A 21,325-nucleotide genomic window follows, 5' to 3' on the forward strand; every position below is an offset into this window, starting at 1 on the left:
ATTAGACTGACCTCACACTTGGTAAAGCAATCCCCATCCTTTCATGTATTTCTACCTGCTCCTGTATTTTTCACTTCATACATCTGATGAAGTGGGTTCTAGCCCACAAAAGTTTATGCCCAAATAAATTTGTTAGTCTCTAGGCTGGGTCTACACTACAGCGGGGTTCCGACCTAAGATACGCAACTTCAGCTACGTGAATACCGTAGCTGAAGTTGCGTATTTTAGGTCGGCTTACCTGGCGGTGAGGACGGGGGAAAGTCGACCGCTGCCGCGCTGCCGCGCTGCCGCCGACTCCGCTGCCGCCTCTTGCCGAGGTGGATTTCCGGAGTCGACGGCAGAGCGATCAGGGATCGATTTTACCGCGTCCTCACGAGACGCGGTAAGTCGATCCCCGATAGACCGATTGCTACCCGCCGGATCGGCGGGTAGTGAAGACATACCCTAAGGTGCCACAAGGACTCCTTGTTTTTGTTGTTGTTGTTGGGGATTAAGATTCTCATGAGCTAAAAGTGTTTTTATTTGTCCTACCCTCTGTTAATATGCAGATAATGATTTTAAAGAACAGCATGTTTTTTCAGAAATTAGAAGAATTGGTGTGCCTGTCTCCTTCTACTTATCTGTTACTAAGGAGGACAGTTGCCTGTACAAACATTGGGAGCTGATGCCAGTGTTCACAAGGAAGAAAGTGTTTCTCCAAATAGCAACCAGAGTATTTAAAAAGCTTCTGAACTTTTGATCAAGGTGTTTTCATGACCATCTCACAACTTTTTTCCTGTCTATGGTCACCATTGTCCTTGCTCACATTTGTGGTCCCTTTGCCAGCTCTCAGGCTGGTACACAGAATTTCAATGGGATTCCGCTGAGCAGGTTTCAAATAGGTTCCGCTCCCTCCCTTCACCTTCCTATCCCAATTATTGCTACTTCTCCACACAACAAAGTTAATATTAGCTTAGTCAAAATAATGTATGCTAACAGAAAAAAAGGTTGAACTCTATACTTTTTTACTTCTGCAGCTCTCACAAGGTTATAAAGGAACAGTTGTAGCAACTGCAGATTTAAGATCCAGTGGCCAGCGTCTTTTCTACATTCTTGTGTTTGCCAAAGACTTTGGAAACATTTGGAGTAAAGAAAGAGGCACAATATAACATTCAATTATCATGTACTTTATCCCACATTCACCTTATTGTGGATGATATTGCACTTAGGGGCACTGCAAGATATGTCAGAATTCAGAATCCTCTCTGTTACCTGCTGCTGGTCAAAAAGCTATGAAAATGTATATCCATCTGTTCTAGTCTGAGGAGATCACTTTTTCTTGTCTCCTTGTTTAATGCTATGTTTTTTGTGGGTATCATGGCACTAAAGCCTTCTCTTCTTATCACTTTATGCACAGTTGGGCATTTGCACTGTTTATATATTATTAGATTAATTGTATCCTTTTAACTCCTCCACAACATGGGCAAAGCAAATGCCCTAAATTAGACATACAATATTCTTGGCACAAATACATGGTATTGTGACTGTACTAATTAAAACAAAGTTGGTGGCGTATATTTGCAGTCCAACTATTCTGCTTGCCAGATAGCTACCTAAATTAATGTAGAAGGGACTTTTTTGGTGCTTGAAATAAAAAAAATGACACTTTCCCAGGTATGGTACATTAATGAAGTCTGCAATATAAAATTTAAAAAAACCTTAAAATAACTGCTAGGATAGACAGATTCTCAGCTGGTGTTAATTAGGGTAGCTCCATTGACTTCAATGGAACTATGCTCATTTGTACCAGCTGAGAATCTGTCTCCCTGTTTTTGAATTTAATAAAACAGAATTATTAACTATGAAATAGGAAGTTACCAACTTGGAAGTGAGATAACAATTACCCACCACAAATTGTTTTCCTAAAGAATAAAATTTATTTTAATTCATATGATTGGCTGCACTTTCTCTCTCCACTGTGAGACTGGATTTCCTACCAGAAAATATCAGGAAAATTGCATCTTAAGACACCATTGTATCTTTCACTAACAGAAATACCAAAAGAATGAGAAGTCTTAAAACCTGAAAAGGGGACTTTTCCTCAGAATTTTCAGCATTCAAGATATCGCTTATAATACATTAAAGTTATATAAAAAGTTTAGTATTGCAAATACTGAAGTAGCATCTGTTTATCTCAAGAAAGGTTGTCAAAGTTTTAAAATTACCCATTCTATAAATATACATATATACAGAGATTATATAATTTGCAATAGCTATCTCAACAATGGGGCCTTTTAAGTATGAGTACTTATACTGTGGTAACCATTAAATGTGACCTTTACACATAGGTAGCACACTGTGGTCTAGATATTTTTCCACAGAAAGAAGAGGAAGCAACTGGAGCAACTGTTTTTGTTGACCAGGGAATAAATAAGGTTCTGTGATCTTAAGTGTACCACAATATTGAGAGATTTCACTGAGGGGCTATCATCAAAATACATCTTCATACAAGATTTTGAAGTAATAAAGAGAGTGAATTCTAAATAAGGAAAATAAGTTGGCTTTTTTATTATATGCTTCAATGGAGGCTATCTAATATCTGCCCCTTTACAATAGCTGGTAAGTGGGAGGTAAAGTGTATACCACTAATTTCATCAGTAAGATATTAGAGGCAGTTAAGACCTATTAGATCATCCTCTTGCCAGTGCAAGATATAGTTCCCAGGTAGCAAAAATCAACTTAGCAGATACTACATGAGCTTTGCCAAAAGGCTGAGAAATCTCCTTTTGGATCGCACATGACAAAGAGACAAAGCTACTGGACTGTATTTATCAGTAGTTTATGCTAGCATAAATTCAGCCAGAGGTCCCCAGCGGCGCGGCAGGGGAGCAGTTTGCAGCATTATGGAGTGCCACAATGGTACAGAGGGCTAGAAAAGGCCAGCTCATTGGACAAAAAGGAGACAGACAGAATCCCCATCTACTCTGGACAGGAGGGTCTCTCCTCCCAGGCACCACTGTTTTTCACAAGATGGGCTTTCCTCTAAGGAGCATGGCATTGCTGGCACAGGGCAGTGTAATTTACAAGCTCTAGTCTACTGAATGTGCATTTGATTATTTGTGTGTGTCTATTATTTGAATCACACATTTCTGCCAATTACTGGAGCATATGTTTCATCTTACCTTCTTCATCTGTTTTTATTACCTCATCAGAATTAAGCTGCAATGCTCTACTTGCCCCAGCCAAGCATGCATTAAAAATCCTTTCTAGCACAATAAATATTGTAAAACAGGATAGGTAATAGCACAGCCTTCCAAGCTTGCTTAACTAATGAATCACCAGCATATATTTTAAAAGGGCTAATTTGATCCCTCTCTGCAATAAAAACTAAAGGGGAAAAGAAGAATTAAGGAGCAAGCAATAGTCAGTTAAACCTGTGATTTGGACTGTTATAATATGGTACAGTACATTAAACCTTGCAACAAGACTAAATGCCTTTCTACTTCTCTTTTGGCATTCCATGCCCAGCGGAGTATAAGGGAAGCTTAAAGTTTTTATTTTTGCCATAAATGATCATTTGACTCTGCTTCTTCCCCATAGTATGCATTTCATTTAATAAACTTTATAATAAAAAACATTTCTCCATTTAAGGATTACAATACAGAGGAGGTTCATTTAGTTCCATTAGTTATAGCATCTGTGTTTTGAGCAGAAGCTTCAAAAGTAGGTACTGAGATAACAATGAGCTTCAATCATGTATTGATGTAGAAAAGAAGTTGGACACTTAATACATTTTATACTACAACGATAACAGGCTGGCATTTGCGTACAACACTCCACCATGCTAGAAGGTGTTGAACCTGCTTGGAAAAGGTCAACTGAGTTCTGAAAACTGGATGTAAGTGAGGTGGCAGTGGTTATTTGATGAGAGGATCTAGGGTGTGGGCTGAGCAGTCCTTAGGGAAGAATCCTAGGAGCAGCCAAGCGTGGGAAGAAGGTTTGATTTGATCTTTTTTAGCTCATTGGTTAATAATGCCAAACCAAAAGAGAGGCAATTAGTTTTAATTAAAGTATATGGACTGTGTTTGTAGAGCAGGTTGGGACAGACTGTTTGCAGCAATATGAAGGGCTAGATTCTCTCCTACGTTTGAAATCTTGACTTAAGAGAGTGAGGGCCAACCTTTAAGAAGCCACATATGGTCCCTTGGTTCAGTTGGCTGGTTGGCCCAGGTTCCAGTGTGAGTTAGAGCATTAGATGCTAGTGTATTCCTGTTCCAATGACCTCCCTAATTTGAAATAATCCTTTGTCACACTACAACATGTAAAAAGAGGCTGAATTTTCAAACAATGGTTCCTAAACTGACCAACAAAATCTGCATGTTCAAACAGGTAATTTCACCTGCGGACTGGTAAAGCTACTAGCAGCAAGAGAGAGTGGTGTCTGGATTTTTAGTGAGATCTTAAATCTCTCCAGTTAAGGCATGTAACACAAGCAGATTTCACAGAGGTAGGTGCTTAATAAATGATGTAATAATAAAGGCACACCATCACGTTGGCATCCTTGTACAAGCTGCATATTCAATTTTACTCCTGGGGGAATTTTGCGCCACTGCACATGTGCAGAATTCATGTCCCCCACAGATTTCTTTGCTTCCCTGCAGAAAAATAACTTTCTGACAGGGAAGCAAAGGGAAGCTGCAAGAGCGGTCATGCACCACTCCCTAGCAGCGCAGGCACATCGTTTCAGGCACCCGGAGTAGTCGGCCGAGAGCTAAATCACTGCAGGGCTGGGGACACCCCAGCCGATGGCTCCTATCTTGCACTAGGATCAGCTGCTAGTCCCAGCTGAGCTGGACCTGGGAGAGGATGGGGCTTCCTCTTCCCCTGCAAGGAGCAGATGGGGCTGTGTCAGACCCACCATCAGAAACCTCCCCCCGGCTGCAGGAAGCTCAGCATCCTCCTCTGCTTTCTACCCCTATCACTACTTAGCCACAGGGGGAGGGGTCACTGTACAAGGAGCTGCTCCCCCATCTGTCCAACCCCTGTGCATCTGGACCTCCCATACCCGGACCCCCCCGCGCCAAACCTCACCCTGTATACCCAGACACACACACCCAGCCCTCCATACCGAGCCCCACCCCACTGAACCTCAACCCCTGCATCTGGAGCCTCCCTGCCTCCAGACCCCCACCTCTACACTCCCTACACTCAAACCCCCACCATGATGAGCCCCACGCCTCTGCACCTCCCAGAGCCCCCTCATCCAGACCCTCACCCCACTGACCCCCAACAAGCTACAGCCAGAGACCCACCCCTCAAACCCCACTCCCCCAGCATCCAGATCCTCCCGCTGAGACCCCCACACCCAGACCCCCCACTGAGCCCTAACCTCCTTCATCTGGAAGCCCCTCTAGAGTCCCATTGCCCCTGCACCTAGAACCCCCCCAACAAGCCTCTCTGCATCCAGATCCCCCCACATCTAGACCCCGCACTAAGCTGCCTGCACCCAGATTGTCCCACACAGAACCCTCTCACTCCCACACCTGGATCCCCCCCATACTGAGCCACTTCACATTTGGATCCTGCCTGGTTGAGCCAGCCTGCCCTACACCTGGTACACCTAGCACAGAGCGACAGGGCCTCAGGGTATTTCTGGGGTAAGGCCAGCCCTTGTGCTGTGTCAGGGTCAGGTGCAGCCTTACCGCTGAGTCCATTTCCCACGGGTGGGGGGGGGGCTGCAGGGTGATCTCCCACCTTTGTGCAGCCAATGGCCTGTGCTCCCACTGCCATGCTGGAGCCCCTACATTTATTTATTGACAAATGAAACTTGCAGAATTTTGCAGAATTTTAAAATATTGTGGCAGAATTTTTAATTTTTTGATGCAGAAATTTTATTTTTTTTGGCACAGAATTCCCTCAGGAATAATATTCAAATACATGTTCTCCACGCACTGCTGCTTGTATGTGCATATGTACACATTTTATGGGTTAAAAATTAGCCAGCTATTTTTGAAAGTTCATTCCATGATATCCTATAATAAAACAGGGAAACCAATAAATTAATTTATTTTTTTTAGTAGCTGAAATGAAGACATTTTCTTTGGATTAGATGTTTATTTCTGTGTGGATCTGTGACTATACTGCAGGAACTAAAATATTTAGAAGATTGAACCTTACTGTACACCCGCCTTAACTCATGCATATGTCACCATAATTGTGATTTCATCCCTGGTGAAACCTGAAAAAATCCCTCTGGTAATTTTTTAATCTAATATGGCTGCACCTACAGCTACCAAGAAAAGATAATACTCTTGCTTAGTGCAGTATCCTCTCTGCCATAGTACTGTACTGCAGTGCCAACATCAGGTCATATTCTAGTGAAGGGCTTGATGAAGCAATATAATTTTCACTCTGAGATGAGAATACCAACCAAGCTGCAATGACAATACAAGATAATTCCTCACAGACTGCAGCAACAGAGGGAAGTAGGACAAAAGCTAATTCACTGAATGTACGAAGTTAAGATAAATGCCTTCCCACTAGTAAGAGACTTCAGGCAGCAGCTCCAAGGGCCATTAATAATTGCTATGGTCAAAGGATAGTTGCTATGAATTGATATTTTTTGTGGGGAAAATAAGCTATTTTAAAAATAAATAGTGGAGTCCCACACATTCTAACTGATTTTTCAAGATGTTACTATGTAACTTCTGCCTGTGGCATACTGTGTTAATCTGTATAAGAGACGTGTCATTTTATATTTGAATTTTTTTTTATTTTTTTTTACAAATTTGCTGAGCCATTCTAAGAGCAAATTCCTACAGAGAAAGATTCCTTTCAGAAAGAAAGTACAGTGAGTCACTTCCTCCCCAGGGCAGCAACAAGGCAGGATTCCAAACTAGCACTCTAAATAGCATTACGTTGAAGGACTGGCTAACCATCCTTGCCAGTCTACCATACTCCGCCAGCTATGCAATGCGCAGGAGGCATGAGGGCTTAAACAGTGCAGCCATCATCCCATGATCCCAAATAGTATAATCAAAGGATTATGTATACGTAAAATACTGCAGGTCAGTAAGAGGCTGGGCCTTTCCAAGGCATCTGTTGAGCATCCAAGGATAGCAGCAATTCCTTCCCACCCTCTGGAGATAGACCAGATAGGAAGGATGGTCATATAATTAAGGCATAGAGCTTTGATTCAGGAGATCTAGATTCAGTTCCTGGCTCAGTCACACACTTTCTGTGTGATTATGAGTAAATCACACACTCTCAATTCTCCACTTTTTGTCTCGTCTATTTCTATCATAAGCTCTGGAGACAAGGAATGTTCTTACTGTGTGTTTTACAGTGTTTACCAGAATGGGGCCCAATCCTGGCTGAAGTCTCCTAGTGCTACACTAAAACAAATAATAAATAATAATTAATTGAAAGACACTTAGCCTATCTCCCTGCCTAAGGGAAGTACACTACATTGCAATTGCTAGGTAGATGGGAAGCTGGAGAATAAAGTGTAAAATATTAAAGATGAAAGATTAGGAAACCTCCAGTCTCATCCAGAATGCACACTATGGTAGGAAAAACGTGCACAATGGGTTACAGATTTTAGACTATAAGAGCTTCATTCCAGTTACTTTGTCTTATTTTTATGTTCAGAAAGCATCTAGCATACTGTGGGTGGTACCAGAAAGAAACTTCAAAGATCTTCAAAGGCACAAAGGGCAATTACGTACCCAATTCCCACAGAAAGTCTCCATTGATGCTTTCTGAAAATCTCCCCCAACAACAACATATCACAATAGAAAGTAATGCAATGAGCACACAATGCAGTATTATAATTATAAAGTATTTTAATTTTTTTAAATGATCATGAAAATAACCATATTCTATAAACCAAAATGTATCTAATCAGCCTGTTCTAATATTCTAGAATGATTAACAATCAATTCATGCATTATTTAGAGAGAGATGAAATTATCTCTGTTAATTGTTTGGAGTTTTCAACTCATTGTGGCACTATGTTGGTTATTACAAAAACAACCAACAATATTATTTATGCTTTTGATAAGGGACAAGAAGTTCAGCCATTATTATTGATTTTTCCAAAGCATTCAATGTGATGGGCCATTTTATTAAATGGACTTGAAAAAAATAATGTTAGCTCTGACTCTTTGGGTTGGTACCAGAGCTGAAATAAAGAGTGATAAATAGGATGATTTTTATTTGTCAGATAAAGTCTATTACTAAAGGAGTCCCTCAGGAGTCTATTTTAGATTCCCTCATTCTCTTAACAGCAACAATATAGTACAGGCAGCTGCAAGCTCCTGAGTTCATCTTTATATTGATGACACTATTTTGTATTCTGTAGGTAGGCCATTATCGGCAGTTATGAATGAGCTACCAGAGGATTTTAATAAAGTTCAGCCAACGTTTTTGGATTGTTGCAAATGTGATTTTTGAAAAATACAATAAATAATAATAAAAGATCAGAATCTGGCCTAATTGTACTTCAGTCGGATAGCTCACATGAGTTCTTGTCTACACTTACAGTGGTGCAGTAGTGCAGCTGTAGCACTTAGTGAAGATGCTACTAATGCCAACGGGAGAGCTTCTCCTGTCAGTGTAGGTACTCCACTTCCTGAAAGGTGGTAGCTATGCTGATGGGAGAAGCCCTCCCGTCAGCATAGCACTGTCTACACCGTGGGTTAGATTGGACTAACTACCTTGCTCAGGGGTGTGAATTTTCCATACCTTTGAGCGACACAGTTATACCGACGTAAGTTTGCAGAATAGACCAGGGCTCAGTACGGCAAGCCTGGCTTGGTGTTCTTGCATTATATCCAAGTTATTGATCTCTGTAATACTTAAGGAGGGGAGGAAGATGCCTTTTATAGAGGAAAAAAGAGGAAAACTGCAGATTAGGAAGGTTTTAATAACCATTGGTCATACAGTAAGTACTGGACAAGAAGAAACCATTTAAATTGATACACAAAGATTTAGCAAAATGACTTGGCAATCAATTTTTGGAGGATTTCAAACTTCTTATTGTAATTTCCTTATCACATCATACTTCCTGGGGTACAGGATATAATATAAAATGTACATTATTAAAGGGGTGGGCTCCCAAACTTATTTCCTGAGCCCTTCCAGGTGGTCCAGAAAGCTGGGCAGCAGTGTATTGCTGTTGGCTCTGCTTTCTTGTGTGCAGCCACAGCCAAGATGTCTGAAAGCAGGATGGCTACTGCAGCATAATAGGCATTGCATCTGCCATCCAAGTGCCATCAGCAGCAAGAGACTGCTCCCACAGGGAGCAATCAGGAACCATTGAGGAACCCGCTGCTTCTGGAGGTGAAGCTACTATGGTGGGAGGCAAGAGCTGCTGCCAGAGCCATCACTGCCACTCTGGTGAGAGTGCACTCAGGAGACACTGCCCAGGGACCTACAGCTTCTGGAGCAGCTAGCAAGGGAGCTGTCATTGCTGAAGGAATCACCAAGAGCCATCACAATCATGATCAAGCCATTGAATGAGATAGCAGTGAGGTATTTCAGGGGAGGAAGGGGTTGGAGAGGTCAGAATTGGGACATGGCATGGAGGGATTGGGGTGGGAGCCAGAGAGCCAGAATGGGGAATCCTGGAGTAAGGACCGTGCATGGGGAAGAAGGCTGGAGCAGGAAGGTGCTAGACAGGTAGAGCAAGAAGATTGTTTGATTGGAGGCCCTGCATGGACAAGAAGAGGCTGGAGCAGGGACACCGGATGGACAATAAATTTGAGTTAGAAAAACAGGGGAAGATTAAGGAAGCCTGAAATGAAAGGAAAAAAGAAAGTTTACAAAGTTTCCCCAAGCTCTAGGCTGCCCACATGCAGCCAAAGAGAGTTCATAGAATCGTAGAAGATTAGGGCTGGAAGAGACCTGAGGAGGTCATCTAGTCCAAACGCCTGCTCAAAGCAGAAGCAACCCCAAGGGACCATCATGATTATCTAGTCTGACGTTCTGCACATTGCAGGCCACACAACCCACTCCTGTAATAGACTCATAACCTCTGGCTGAGTTACTGAAGTCCTCAAATCATAGTTTAAAGGCTTCTAGTTACAGAGAATCCACCATTTACACTAGTTTAAATCTGTAAGTGAGTCATGCCCCTGCTGCAGAAGAATGCAAAAAACCCTCAGGGTCTCTGCCAATCTGACCCAGGGAAAAATTCCTTCTCAACCTCAAATAAAAGAACATAAGAATGGCCATACTGGGTCAGACCAATGGCCATCTAGCCTACTATCTGTCTTCTGACAGTGGCCAATGCTGGGTGCTTCAGAGGGAATGAACAGAACAGGCAATCATTGAGTGATCCATACCGTCATCCACTCCCATATTTTGGCAAACAGAGGTTAGGGACACCCAGAACATGGAGTTGCATTCCTGACTATCCTGGCTAATAGCCATTGATGGACCTATCCTCCATTAACTTACCTAAGTTTTTTTTAACCCTGTTATAGTTTTGGCCTTCACAACAGCCCCTGGCAATGAGTTCCACAAGTTGCCTGTACGTTGTATGAAGAAGTACTTCCTTTTGTTTGTTTTAAACCTGTTGCCTATTAATTTATTGGGTGACCTCTTGTTCTTGTGTTATGTGTAGGAGTAAATTACATTTCCTTATTCACTTCCTCTACTTCAGTCAAGATTTTATATCTCTCTATCACATCCTCTCTCAGTGGTCTCTTTTCCAAGCTGAGAAGTCCCAGTCTTTTTAATTTCTCATCATACAAAAGCTGTTCCATACCACTAATCATTTTTGATGCCCTTTTCTGTACCTGTTCCAATTCTAACATATCTTGTTTGAGATGGGATGACCAGATCTTCACACAGTATTCAAGATGTGGGTGTACCATGGATTTATATAGAGGTATTACGATGTTTTCTATCTTATTATATATCCCTTTCCTAATGGTTCCTAATGTTCTGTTAGCTTTTTTGACTCCTGCTGCACATTGAGTGGATGTTTTCAGAGAACTCTCCCCGATGACTCCAAGATTTCTTTCTTGAGTAGCAAAGGCTAATTTAGACTCCATCATTTTGTATGTATAGTTGGGATTATGTTTTCCAATGTGCGTTACTTTGCATTTATCAACATTGAATTTCATCTGCCATTTGGTTGCCCAGTCACCCGGTTTTGTGAGATCCCTTTGTAACTCTTTGCAGTCTGCTTTGGACTTAACTATCGTGAGTAATTTTGTGTTGTCTGCAAATTTTGCCACTTCACTGTTTACCCCCTTTTCCAGATCATTTATAAATATGGTAAACACACATTCCCAGTATAGACCCAAGGGGCACTATTTACTTCTCTCTCCATTCTGAAAACTGACCATTTATTCCTACCCTTTGTTTCCTATCTTTTAACCAGTTACTGACCAGGTACTGAAGTTAGGTTTACCAGCTTGTAATTGCCAGCATCGTCTCTGGAGCCTTTTTTAAAAATTGGCATCACATTAGCTATCCTCCATAATCTGGTACAGCAGCTGATTTAAATGATAGGTTACATACCACAGTTATTAGTTCTAAAATTTCATATATGACTTTCTTCAGAACTTGGATTAATCCCATCTGGTCCTGGTGAGTTATTTACTGTTTAATTTATCAAGACACTACAACATCACGTAATCTTCTTCCACAAGTCAAGCCTCCCAGACGCTTCTTCATGTTAGTTGCTGTTTCTGAATTCCCTCCAATTTGTCAACAATTTGCAAGTGTCCAGAACTACAGGAAGACATTTACTAGACATTCCTGCCCATGCAAAAATAATATTGAAAATAATATAGTATTTAAAGGTAGATAATTTCATGCAGAGAATGAAATCATGACATTTTAAACTGGGCAATTGCTATTACAAATATTTCCAGTAACAGTAAATCTGCACCTGTAGATTCCAGCCTTGTTTTGTTTCTTGCTTTCTATCTGAATTTCATGATGGACAGTGCTGCTGTTGCTAAGAGTTTTAGTTTGCTTTGCCTCTGACTATATACATTTAGCTTTAGATCAAGAACTTATACAATAAACATGCCATGCAGTGCGCCTCAGAAACAGTACCTCACAGTGCTTAATACAAGTAAACATAAAATGAAGAATAAACCAATGCTACTGTACACTTAAGAGTAAGATATACCACATTTCTAATTTTGAGTGAGAGTGCTCGATCAAAGAAATGCTGAATAAATGATGGAACTAGAATCCACTCCTTTCTAATGATTCTAAGAAGCTGAGCTACAAAATATGAATGAGGCAGTCGATGAAATGTCACAGTGGTGATGAACAGGATCTTAAAGTCAACACTAGACACTACTGGAAGCTAAAGTAAAGACTGTAGGAGAGGAGTAATATGCTGGCGAACTCTGAAGTGTACAACTAAGTGTGATAAAGAACATTTATATTAGAAGGATTTTTAAAAAGTGCAAATACAGTAATCACTTTCCAACACCTTTCCAATTAATCAGTATTCTCTATTTAAATTAACTTTACCACAAGTGATGAATCGTTTCAGATTCTGAACTCATGCACAGTATAGCATGAGAAGGCAAATTCATTTGGCAGGCATCCACACTGGAAACTGAATGATCATAGTGTTCACCTTGCAAGCAATTAATTATGTACCTTACCCAGAGTATGCACTGAGTATTTTAGAAATTCACTGAGAGGGAAACTGTAGTTCAATTCCCTGTTCTCTCATTTGGATCAAAATATAGTAACACTAATATCTACCAGCAAGTTGCTGGATATTAATGTGCTAGATGAAACAACATTTATCATGTCAGTATCTCTGTGGGAGAGTAAAAAATCACAGCAGACAAAAATTACACATGTCAGTGGAACTTTGACTGGCAACAGCATGGCTCTCCTTTAGGGAAGCATATCAAATAGCCTGCCTAGTCAAGTGGCAAGAATCTCCTTTAGCTAGATGGCCACAGTTAACCTAAAAGAATGCAGATGACAGTGGCCAAATATGATTTTGTAGTGAAGTGTGATGGGGTGTCTATCCCACACAGGACCTGATGGTGTTAATGTGGACCTGAGGGTAGGAATAAATTATCAGTTTTCAAAGTGGAGAGAGGTAAATAGCGGGGTGCCCATAGGATCTGTACGGAAACTGTTCAACATATTCATAAATGATCTGGAAAAAGGGGTAAACAGTGAGATGGCAAAGCTTGCAGATGACACAAAATTACTCAAGATAGTTAAGTCCAAAGGTGACTGTGAAGAGTTACAAAGGGATCTCACTAAATTTGGTGAATGGGAACAAAATGGCAGAAGAAATTAAGTGCTGATAAATGTAAAGTACTGCACACTGGAAAACATAATCCCAATTATACATACAAAATGATGGGGGGGGGGTTAAAGTAGCTGTTACCACTCAGGAAAGAGATCTTGCAGTCACTGTGAATAGTTCTCTGAAAACATCTGCTCAATGTGGAGCAGCAGTCAGAAAAAGCTATCAGAATGTTAGGAATCACTAGGAAAGTGATAGAAAATATGACAGAAAATATCTTAATGCCACTAAGGTACACCCACCCCTTGAATACTGCATGCAATTATGGTTGCCCCATTTAAAAAAATATATATATTAGAATTGGGAAAAGTACAGAGAAGGGCAACAAAAATGATTAGGGGTATGGAACAACTTCCATATGAGGAGAGTTTAAAAAGACTGTTCAGCTTAAAAAAGGGACAACTAAGGGGGGATATGATAGAGATCTATAAAATCATGAATGGTGTGGAAAAAGTGTATAAAGAAGTGTTATTTACCTCTTCACATAACACAAGAACCAGGGGTCACCCAAAGGAATTAAGAGGCAGCAAGTTTAAAACAAAGATAAGGAAGTACTACTTCACACAACTCACAGTCAGCTGTAGAACTCATTGCCAGGGGATGTTGTGAAGGCCAAAAGTATAACTGGATTAAAAAAATAATTTGATAAATTAATGGAGGATACATCCGTCAATGGCTATTCAGCTATGCAACCCTATGCTTGGAAGGACTGCCAGAAGCTGGGCCTGGATGACTGCCCTATTCTGTTCATTGTCTCTAAAGCATCTGGCATCAGTCACTGCTGGAAGACAAGATACTGGGCTAGGTGGACCATTGGTCTGACCCATATGGTCATCTTATGATATGGTCTTTAATTATACCATCACATACTATTTGTTCCACATTTTACCCCTGACTTCTTTTTTTCCCCTCATGTGGGGGAAAACAAATTTTTGCCTTGGAAAACATACAACCAGATCTAGTTTTTAAAAAATCACTATTGTCCTTCATATCTTCTAGCATACTGTTGCCTGTGCTGGAAACCCCCTTCCTGAACTGGTTCACTACATCTCAACCATTTACTTATTCAAGCCATTCCTTTAGATGAACTCTTTCCAAAAGATCTATAAAATCCTAGTCCTCCATATGGCGTTTAAACAAAGACGTTTAAAAAATCCAAATAAAAGTAATGAAAGCTAACAAGATGTATGCTACACTGGTCAATCACACTGCTCTTCATTACATCCTATTCCCCTGTCTCATACTTTGGTTTTCCTCTTGTCTGAAAGGCACCATGCACATAGTTGCTGCTACAGAAATAATAACTTCTTGTTAAAAAATAAAGTAGATGTCTACCACAATTAATACATAAAAATGGTCCTTGCTGTTGCTCAGTATTGAGGTCCCTTTCAGCACACGAATGTGCCTAATGTTCACTTCTCTCTCCTCCTCACATTCCCACTCTCGGATTACAAAAACGTTATGATTCTAGAGAATACCCATGGCCTGTCCAGATTACAGGCTATTCCAGTAGGTTTAGTATACATTTATAAGCCTTGAACTAGGACTCATAATAGAAGTGAGTGGGAGGCTTCACTGGTCTGGGCAGAGAGAGGAATACCAGAGTAAAACTGCTTCCTCTTTGTGCAGTCAGCCATCAATTGCACAGTGCAGCAGCTGCCAACAAGGTGAGAACAGGCAGGTCCAGAAATGTGAGATGGTGGTAGGGCCAAGAAGCAGCTGCACAATTCCAGTCCTAGGTGACAAATTCCAAGCCCAGAAGGGGCCATTGTGACCATCTAGCTGGCCCTCCTCACAAAACAGCCCATAGAACTTCGCCAAAAAATACCTAGAACGTATCTGACAATTACATTGCGAGACCTATCAGGCAGCTTTTAATCCATTTAATGCATGCAAGGTTAATTTATATCCTTTTAGTTTTTGAATCAAAATGTCGTGTTGTATGAAATCAAATATCTTACAGAAGTTGAAGTATATGACATCAACATTATTACCTTTAACAACCAAACTACTAATCTCATCAAAACTAGATATCAAGTTAGATTGACAGGATCTGTTTTTCATACATCCATGTTGATTGGCATTAATTATATTACCCTCCTTCAGTTCATTATTAATAAAGTTCCATATCAGCTGCTCCATTATCTTCCCTGGGATTGATGTCAGACTGACAGGCCGATCCTGTGATCCTGTTTACCCTTTTTATATATTCATACAATATTAGCTTTCTTCCAGTCTCCTGGAACTTCCCCTATAAGTGTTCCAAGACTTATAGGAAATCAACAGTAGTGGTCCAGGAAGCTCTTTAGCCAGCTCTTTTAAAACTTGGGTGCAAGTAATATGGACCTACTGACTAAAAATGTCTAACTTTATTAGCTCCTATTTAACATCCTTCTGATATACTAGTGAAATGGAAAATATGACCATCATATGATACGACTACAACATCTGTTTCCCCTCCCCGATTCAGAACAGAAATATTTATTGAATACTTTTGCTTCTTCTTACTTATTATTGATAATTTTACCATTCATCTAGTGATGGACTAATATCAATGTTAAGATTATTTTTCTTCCTAATATACTTAAACTCCTTATTAGCTCTGCTGGCCATAGATTTCTCTTTGTTTCCCTTTCCTTTCTTTAAAAATTTTCTACAATTCCTAGCTTCTGATTTTTTAAATGTTCTATATAGAACAGAAGAAAGAGAAAGTTGATAGTAAAGGAAAGTAATGGGATGGTAAAGGGGAATATATCTAATTTTATAGCTGCCTTCACTTCCCCTCTAAACCAGGTCAGTTTTCTAACCAATACAGCCTTCTTCCACAATCGTGGGATTGTGACTTTTTGGAAAATGAGTACAGTTTTGTTAAACAATTCCCAATTATCTTTCACACTTTTCTATTAAATTCTTCCTTCCAGCTCTTCTGGCTCAATTGTTTTCTGCTTTGTGAAACTGGCCCCTCTAAAGCACCAAGTATATATATATATATCTAAAAAACTGATCTGGACTTAATTTGTTTTCACATTATAGACGTGATCAAGTCATAATCACTTCTACGCAAGCTACCACTGATTTTTAGTTCTGTGATCAGTACCTCTCTCCTGTCAATAGTTGCTTCTGCATCTACATGGCAATCACAATGCTGTCTGGTCATGGGCTACCTTTTTAGGTCCAGGGTCCCTCTCAGTCTGGACCTATGGATTCTGCTTTAACCCATCCCTGTATCTAGGTGATAGGAAAGAGATATTGCAACTGTCTTTTCCTCTACAAAACATAAGTAAGGAGTCTTATCCCAGAACTCAAACCTTTTTAATGAATTTATTTTGTCAGTGATCTCTGTGCAATGATGCTCTTCAAGAGCTCTCTGAAAAGGGACATTTGCTTCACAACTGGGCCATAAAACACCCATACCTTGTTGCTCAGACCATGCACTGTGTGTTTCAATCAGCTTTTTGAAGATAGACAATTTATTTGAAATATCCTCAGTTGGGGTGCCAAGTGAAAACAACAAGTCCTTCATTGAATCAAATGTGTTCACTGGCTCAAACATCTGACAGGTACTGCTGCCTGTTAAGAATGATGATGGGGTTGACAGCGCTGAGGCTTTACTGAAGTGAGTGGATTTGTCACATTTATATTTTATTTCTAAGCTTTACTGAAGACATTCTGAAAGTAAAGGATTCTCTGGTTATTTAGTATTCAAGACTTTCAAAATGGATATGGACCGACTCACTGAAAAGCAACTTTTTATAGGCCAGAAAGAAAAAGCAGTTCTAAAAAACTGCTTCCAACTTCTGCTGCTTTCCAGGGTCCAGCTCCACGCAAGGAAAATGAAAAGAATCATAGGTACCTGCAATTAATTATGTTAAATTTGTTTGTCCCTTTAACTCTATACCGCAAGGGGAGAATTCAAGATGGCAGGAGACCTCCACCCACTGGAGAATGGGAGGTAAGAAAACCAGATCACATCATTTGAAAAAAGGTAATTGAGAAATCAGAAGTGTGATTTCAGTAATATGTGAAATCAGACCACTTGATGCTCAGGGAAGAATATACTAGTTGAATTTGCCCCACAATATACACACAACTTTCACTAAGATCAATAGGAATCACATGCACAAATCAGGGATAGAATATCACATATACAACAGTATTTATTAAATACACAGACACTCCTATTTGGATTTTCATTTCAATTGCAACAATTTAATGGCTTGAGATACACCAAGACAACAAAATGCTGCACTGGGTATTCATAGCACAAAAGTCTGAATTCCTGTAGTCAATTTGCACCATCTTTCATAAATTAAAAGGAGAGTTAGTAAACCAATCTTTAAAGCACTAGGTTTTACATTTGGTGTACCAGTTCAAGTCTCTTATTTTTCTTACTAATCCATAGTATAAAAACTATTTGCAAAATTTGCAGAACAACGTCGTACAGCGTAAACAAAAAACAATAATTTAAATATGAGAGGTAGCCATTGATGGATGCCAGATTGTGCTTAGCCCTGCAAGGAGATGGAGTGGGCACAAGCATTAATAGAGTTTAGTATTACCATAAAACTTTCCAAAGGAGCAAAGCCAGGATGGGGCCATGAACACGTCCCTCCTCTCTATAATAGCAATCACAGCCACGCCAATGTATAGGCATGCGAGAAGGTAGCATTAAAGCCACCAAGTTTTCTTTTAGTACCTCAAAATCACAGTTTCTGATAAAGGCTACTCCCAAATCTCAATTTACTTTTACAAATCAAATGCTTTCACACCATTATATATCTCCTACTGTTAACTCTTAAAAGTAGCCCTTCAAAGTTCAATCCAGCCTGTTAGTTTTTTTATGTCAAGATCTATTTTTTCTTGTCTACTGTTTCTTGTCAAAGACTTTACAAGTGTCTCATGGCAATCATCGCAAAAATGCCAGACTGACATGGAGCTTAACAAAGTGATCTACTGAGGATTCATCAGAGTAAAATTGTCAAAACTGTATAAATTAAGAAATGCACTGATGTCGTGTCTCTCTCTACTCATAAAATAAAATGTTATCTTCAGATGCAGAAACCATTTTAAAAGCTTCTGCATCTAGAGAATAAAGCATTCAGAAATGCACAGCATAACCTTTTACAATAACATCTTACAGTACTAATCACATAGAAAGGATAAATACATTAGTGTCACACTAGTGTCAAGCCCATTAACCTTATTTAGACAAACCTCAAAAGCATAGCTGCCAAGTCCCCTCAAATGAATAAGTGAGCTTTTGTTAGAAGGCCATTAGATTCTTCCATGGGAAAATTGTGGGTTTGCTCTCCTTTCTATATTTACATCATTATAAATGAAAGCAAAATTCCCCTCAGCATTTCAAAATGAGGTTTTATTAATAGTGGGACATATTCAGTACTCATTTACACCAATGTAAACCCAATAAAACTCAGTTGGTTCCACTGAATGGAGAGGGATTATTAGCTCTTGCTTTTACATGCAATTCTTTTGTATAACAGTGTGCAATGGTATTTGCCTTTTTATTATATTTCATACTGAACATTAATATTCATGTTGTAAGAAACTATGGTGGATGCATGACACTATGATCATCTGAGATGAGCAAACCTAGAACATTCACCATTAGAAGCAGAAGGGTGCAACTGCACAACCTATCACCTGAGCTCAAGGAATAACTCCATTAGCTATCAATAAGCAGTAGGGTGTTATAGTCACTGGTGCCAGTCACTAAGGGGACACATGATCACACATACTAAGCCAATGCATTACACTACCATCCTAAATAGTCTTCTGCATTGCTGTGCCATTTGTTCAGCATGCTTCCATTTTTTATTATTGTTTAGTAGTGTTCTTCCCTAACATCCAGATCCATGGAAACACTTAAGAAAATGAACTTTAAGCATGCATTTAAAGTTCAGCAGGTGTTTAAGAGCCCTTCCTGAATAGGGATGCTTTCCTGAATTTGGGCCTACATTTTAACTTTGCCTCTTACTATATTAATATTATATTTTTATTAATTGCCCAGTACTCGAAATGTTCTCCAGGTCTATTTGAATTTTCTGCTATTATCTAACTCCAATTTTAGTACCATCTGCAAATCCTTATTGATGCATTACTCATTTCATTTTCCAGCTCAATTATAATGACATTAGACACTACTAGTCCCAGTATAAGGAGTGTTTAGTCTGCAAAAACCTACAGTACTTCTGTACAAACAAGTTAGTCTGTACAATATACAAGGTCCTATTTAGAGAGTTTCTAATGGCTGAATTTTTCCATTCCTTCTTTGAGTCTTAATCTTCATAAGAATTTATTTTATATAGTTGAGATCCTTATGTCCAGCCATTTATAGTAGCTTTCAAACACTCACATTTATTGATAGCTTACAAAAGAAAAACAGAACAGTTGAAATGCCAACAGAAAGAGTGTTTAATGTAGAAAACTCAGGAATTGCTCATTAGTGGTAAAACATGAAGGTATGAAAGATAGTGCATGCAAGTGTCACCCACCAGCTGAAACACTGCAGTGGTCAAAGGATTTAGAGGAGCTAATGATATATATGAAATGGTATTTTAGTACATCATCACAGTAAATGAGCAACTTGCAAGTGGGCTATACTTCTGAATCCTCACAGTCCTTTGCTAAATCATTCTTTCTAGCAATTAACTTGTTTCTTTTTAAATAACATGTGTCCCTACTGAAGGATATATTGCAAAAGCACTCCTAAGAGTGATCACTTTAGATTTAACTGCTTCTGAAATTAATCCATAAACACAACTTCTAGCATCAGGATATGAAATATATCTGTTTGGATCATTACTCTACTAAAACTTTAAAACAACATTTAACTTAGGTACAAACTCAATTTAAACAAATTAGGAAAGAAATTCTAATCATATGTTGCACTGGAGTTGAGGACATACAATTTATTACCTGTTAGGAGGCTGCCCTGAAATTTATGGTCTTGCAGGGATTTTTGTTAAATATTCTTTACACAGCTTAGATGCAAAATGTTTGTATTTTACAAATCCTTTGCATACTATTCAGTATCCATAAAAATAATTAACTATGAAATATTAGTTCTTCTAGGACTAACAGATAACACAATGTAGGGTCATATTCATTTTATCATCTAAACTTATCTACTTGAAATTCTTTCCTATGATTAACATGTAGATATTCAAAACCCTATCACATCTCCTAATTACATATTCTTAATTACTTCTGTCTTAATGGTTGCATAGCTATACTTAACAATGCAATGTAACGTTTTTAAAAAAATAATAATGATGATTTAATTAAATATAACCAACACCAGTCCAAACTTGCTTGGTCATCCTTTTTATCTTGGATAACATGAGCTAATGAGAACTACCAACTATAACAAATGTTTAATTCTGATTTAGTAATATTTCTCTAGCTCCATTTTATTTAAATGTTTTAATAAGAATTTAACAGCTTGAAAGTTGTTAAGAGAGGAAATAAAAATTTCTTTTTTATATGGTACAGGCATGTTGCTAAAATTGTGTGTCTTATGAAAGCCTATGAAAAAGCATTAAAAATGAACTGCTAATTAACTAGATCCAAATCCTGCAGTCCTTATTTCTCAATAAAGCAAATTTTGGCCTGTAACACATTCACTACTGGCTAGTACTAAGGCGATATAGTACAGGCATGTGTTTGCAACACAAGTAGCAGAAAAACAAACCAACCAAAAACTAAAACCAGATATATACCTTCTCATACAATCCAGTGCCCGGATAAAGAAGTCCTTATGCAGTTGATGTTCATCTCTCAAGATTGAGCACTGTTCTAGTGTCACTGACATGGATGTCCTGTCTTTGGCACTTTTGCAACAAGTGAAACGGATTCCATTTAGCTTGCGGCAAATCTATAAAACAGACAAGTGAAATTATTACTGTTGTGCTTCCTATCCACTGTAAAGGATAGCATAAAATGAACTCACATGTTTTACAGTTATAGAGAATTTACATCGAGGCTAAACTTTTTTTTTTTTTTTTCGGTTAAAACTAA

The 21,325-nt window shown here is 39.1% G+C and overlaps 1 protein-coding gene across 1 annotated transcript in view; it reads right to left on the reverse strand.

Annotated features, from left to right (window-relative positions):
• The window catches only part of INPP4B (inositol polyphosphate-4-phosphatase type II B), a 312,722-nt gene that overhangs the window by 19,861 nt on the left and 271,536 nt on the right, over window positions 1–21,325 (reverse strand). Inside the window, exon 23 of the mRNA XM_029910663.1 lies at window positions 21,028–21,182. Within this exon, the coding sequence (XP_029766523.1) occupies window positions 21,028–21,182 (155 nt within the window). The remainder of the gene's footprint in view (window positions 1–21,027; window positions 21,183–21,325) is intronic.

The sequence above is a fragment of the Terrapene carolina genome, unplaced genomic scaffold (assembly GCF_002925995.2).
Source record: "Terrapene carolina triunguis isolate 2854851 unplaced genomic scaffold, T_m_triunguis-2.0 Scaffold66, whole genome shotgun sequence".
NCBI lineage: Eukaryota > Metazoa > Chordata > Testudines > Emydidae > Terrapene > Terrapene triunguis.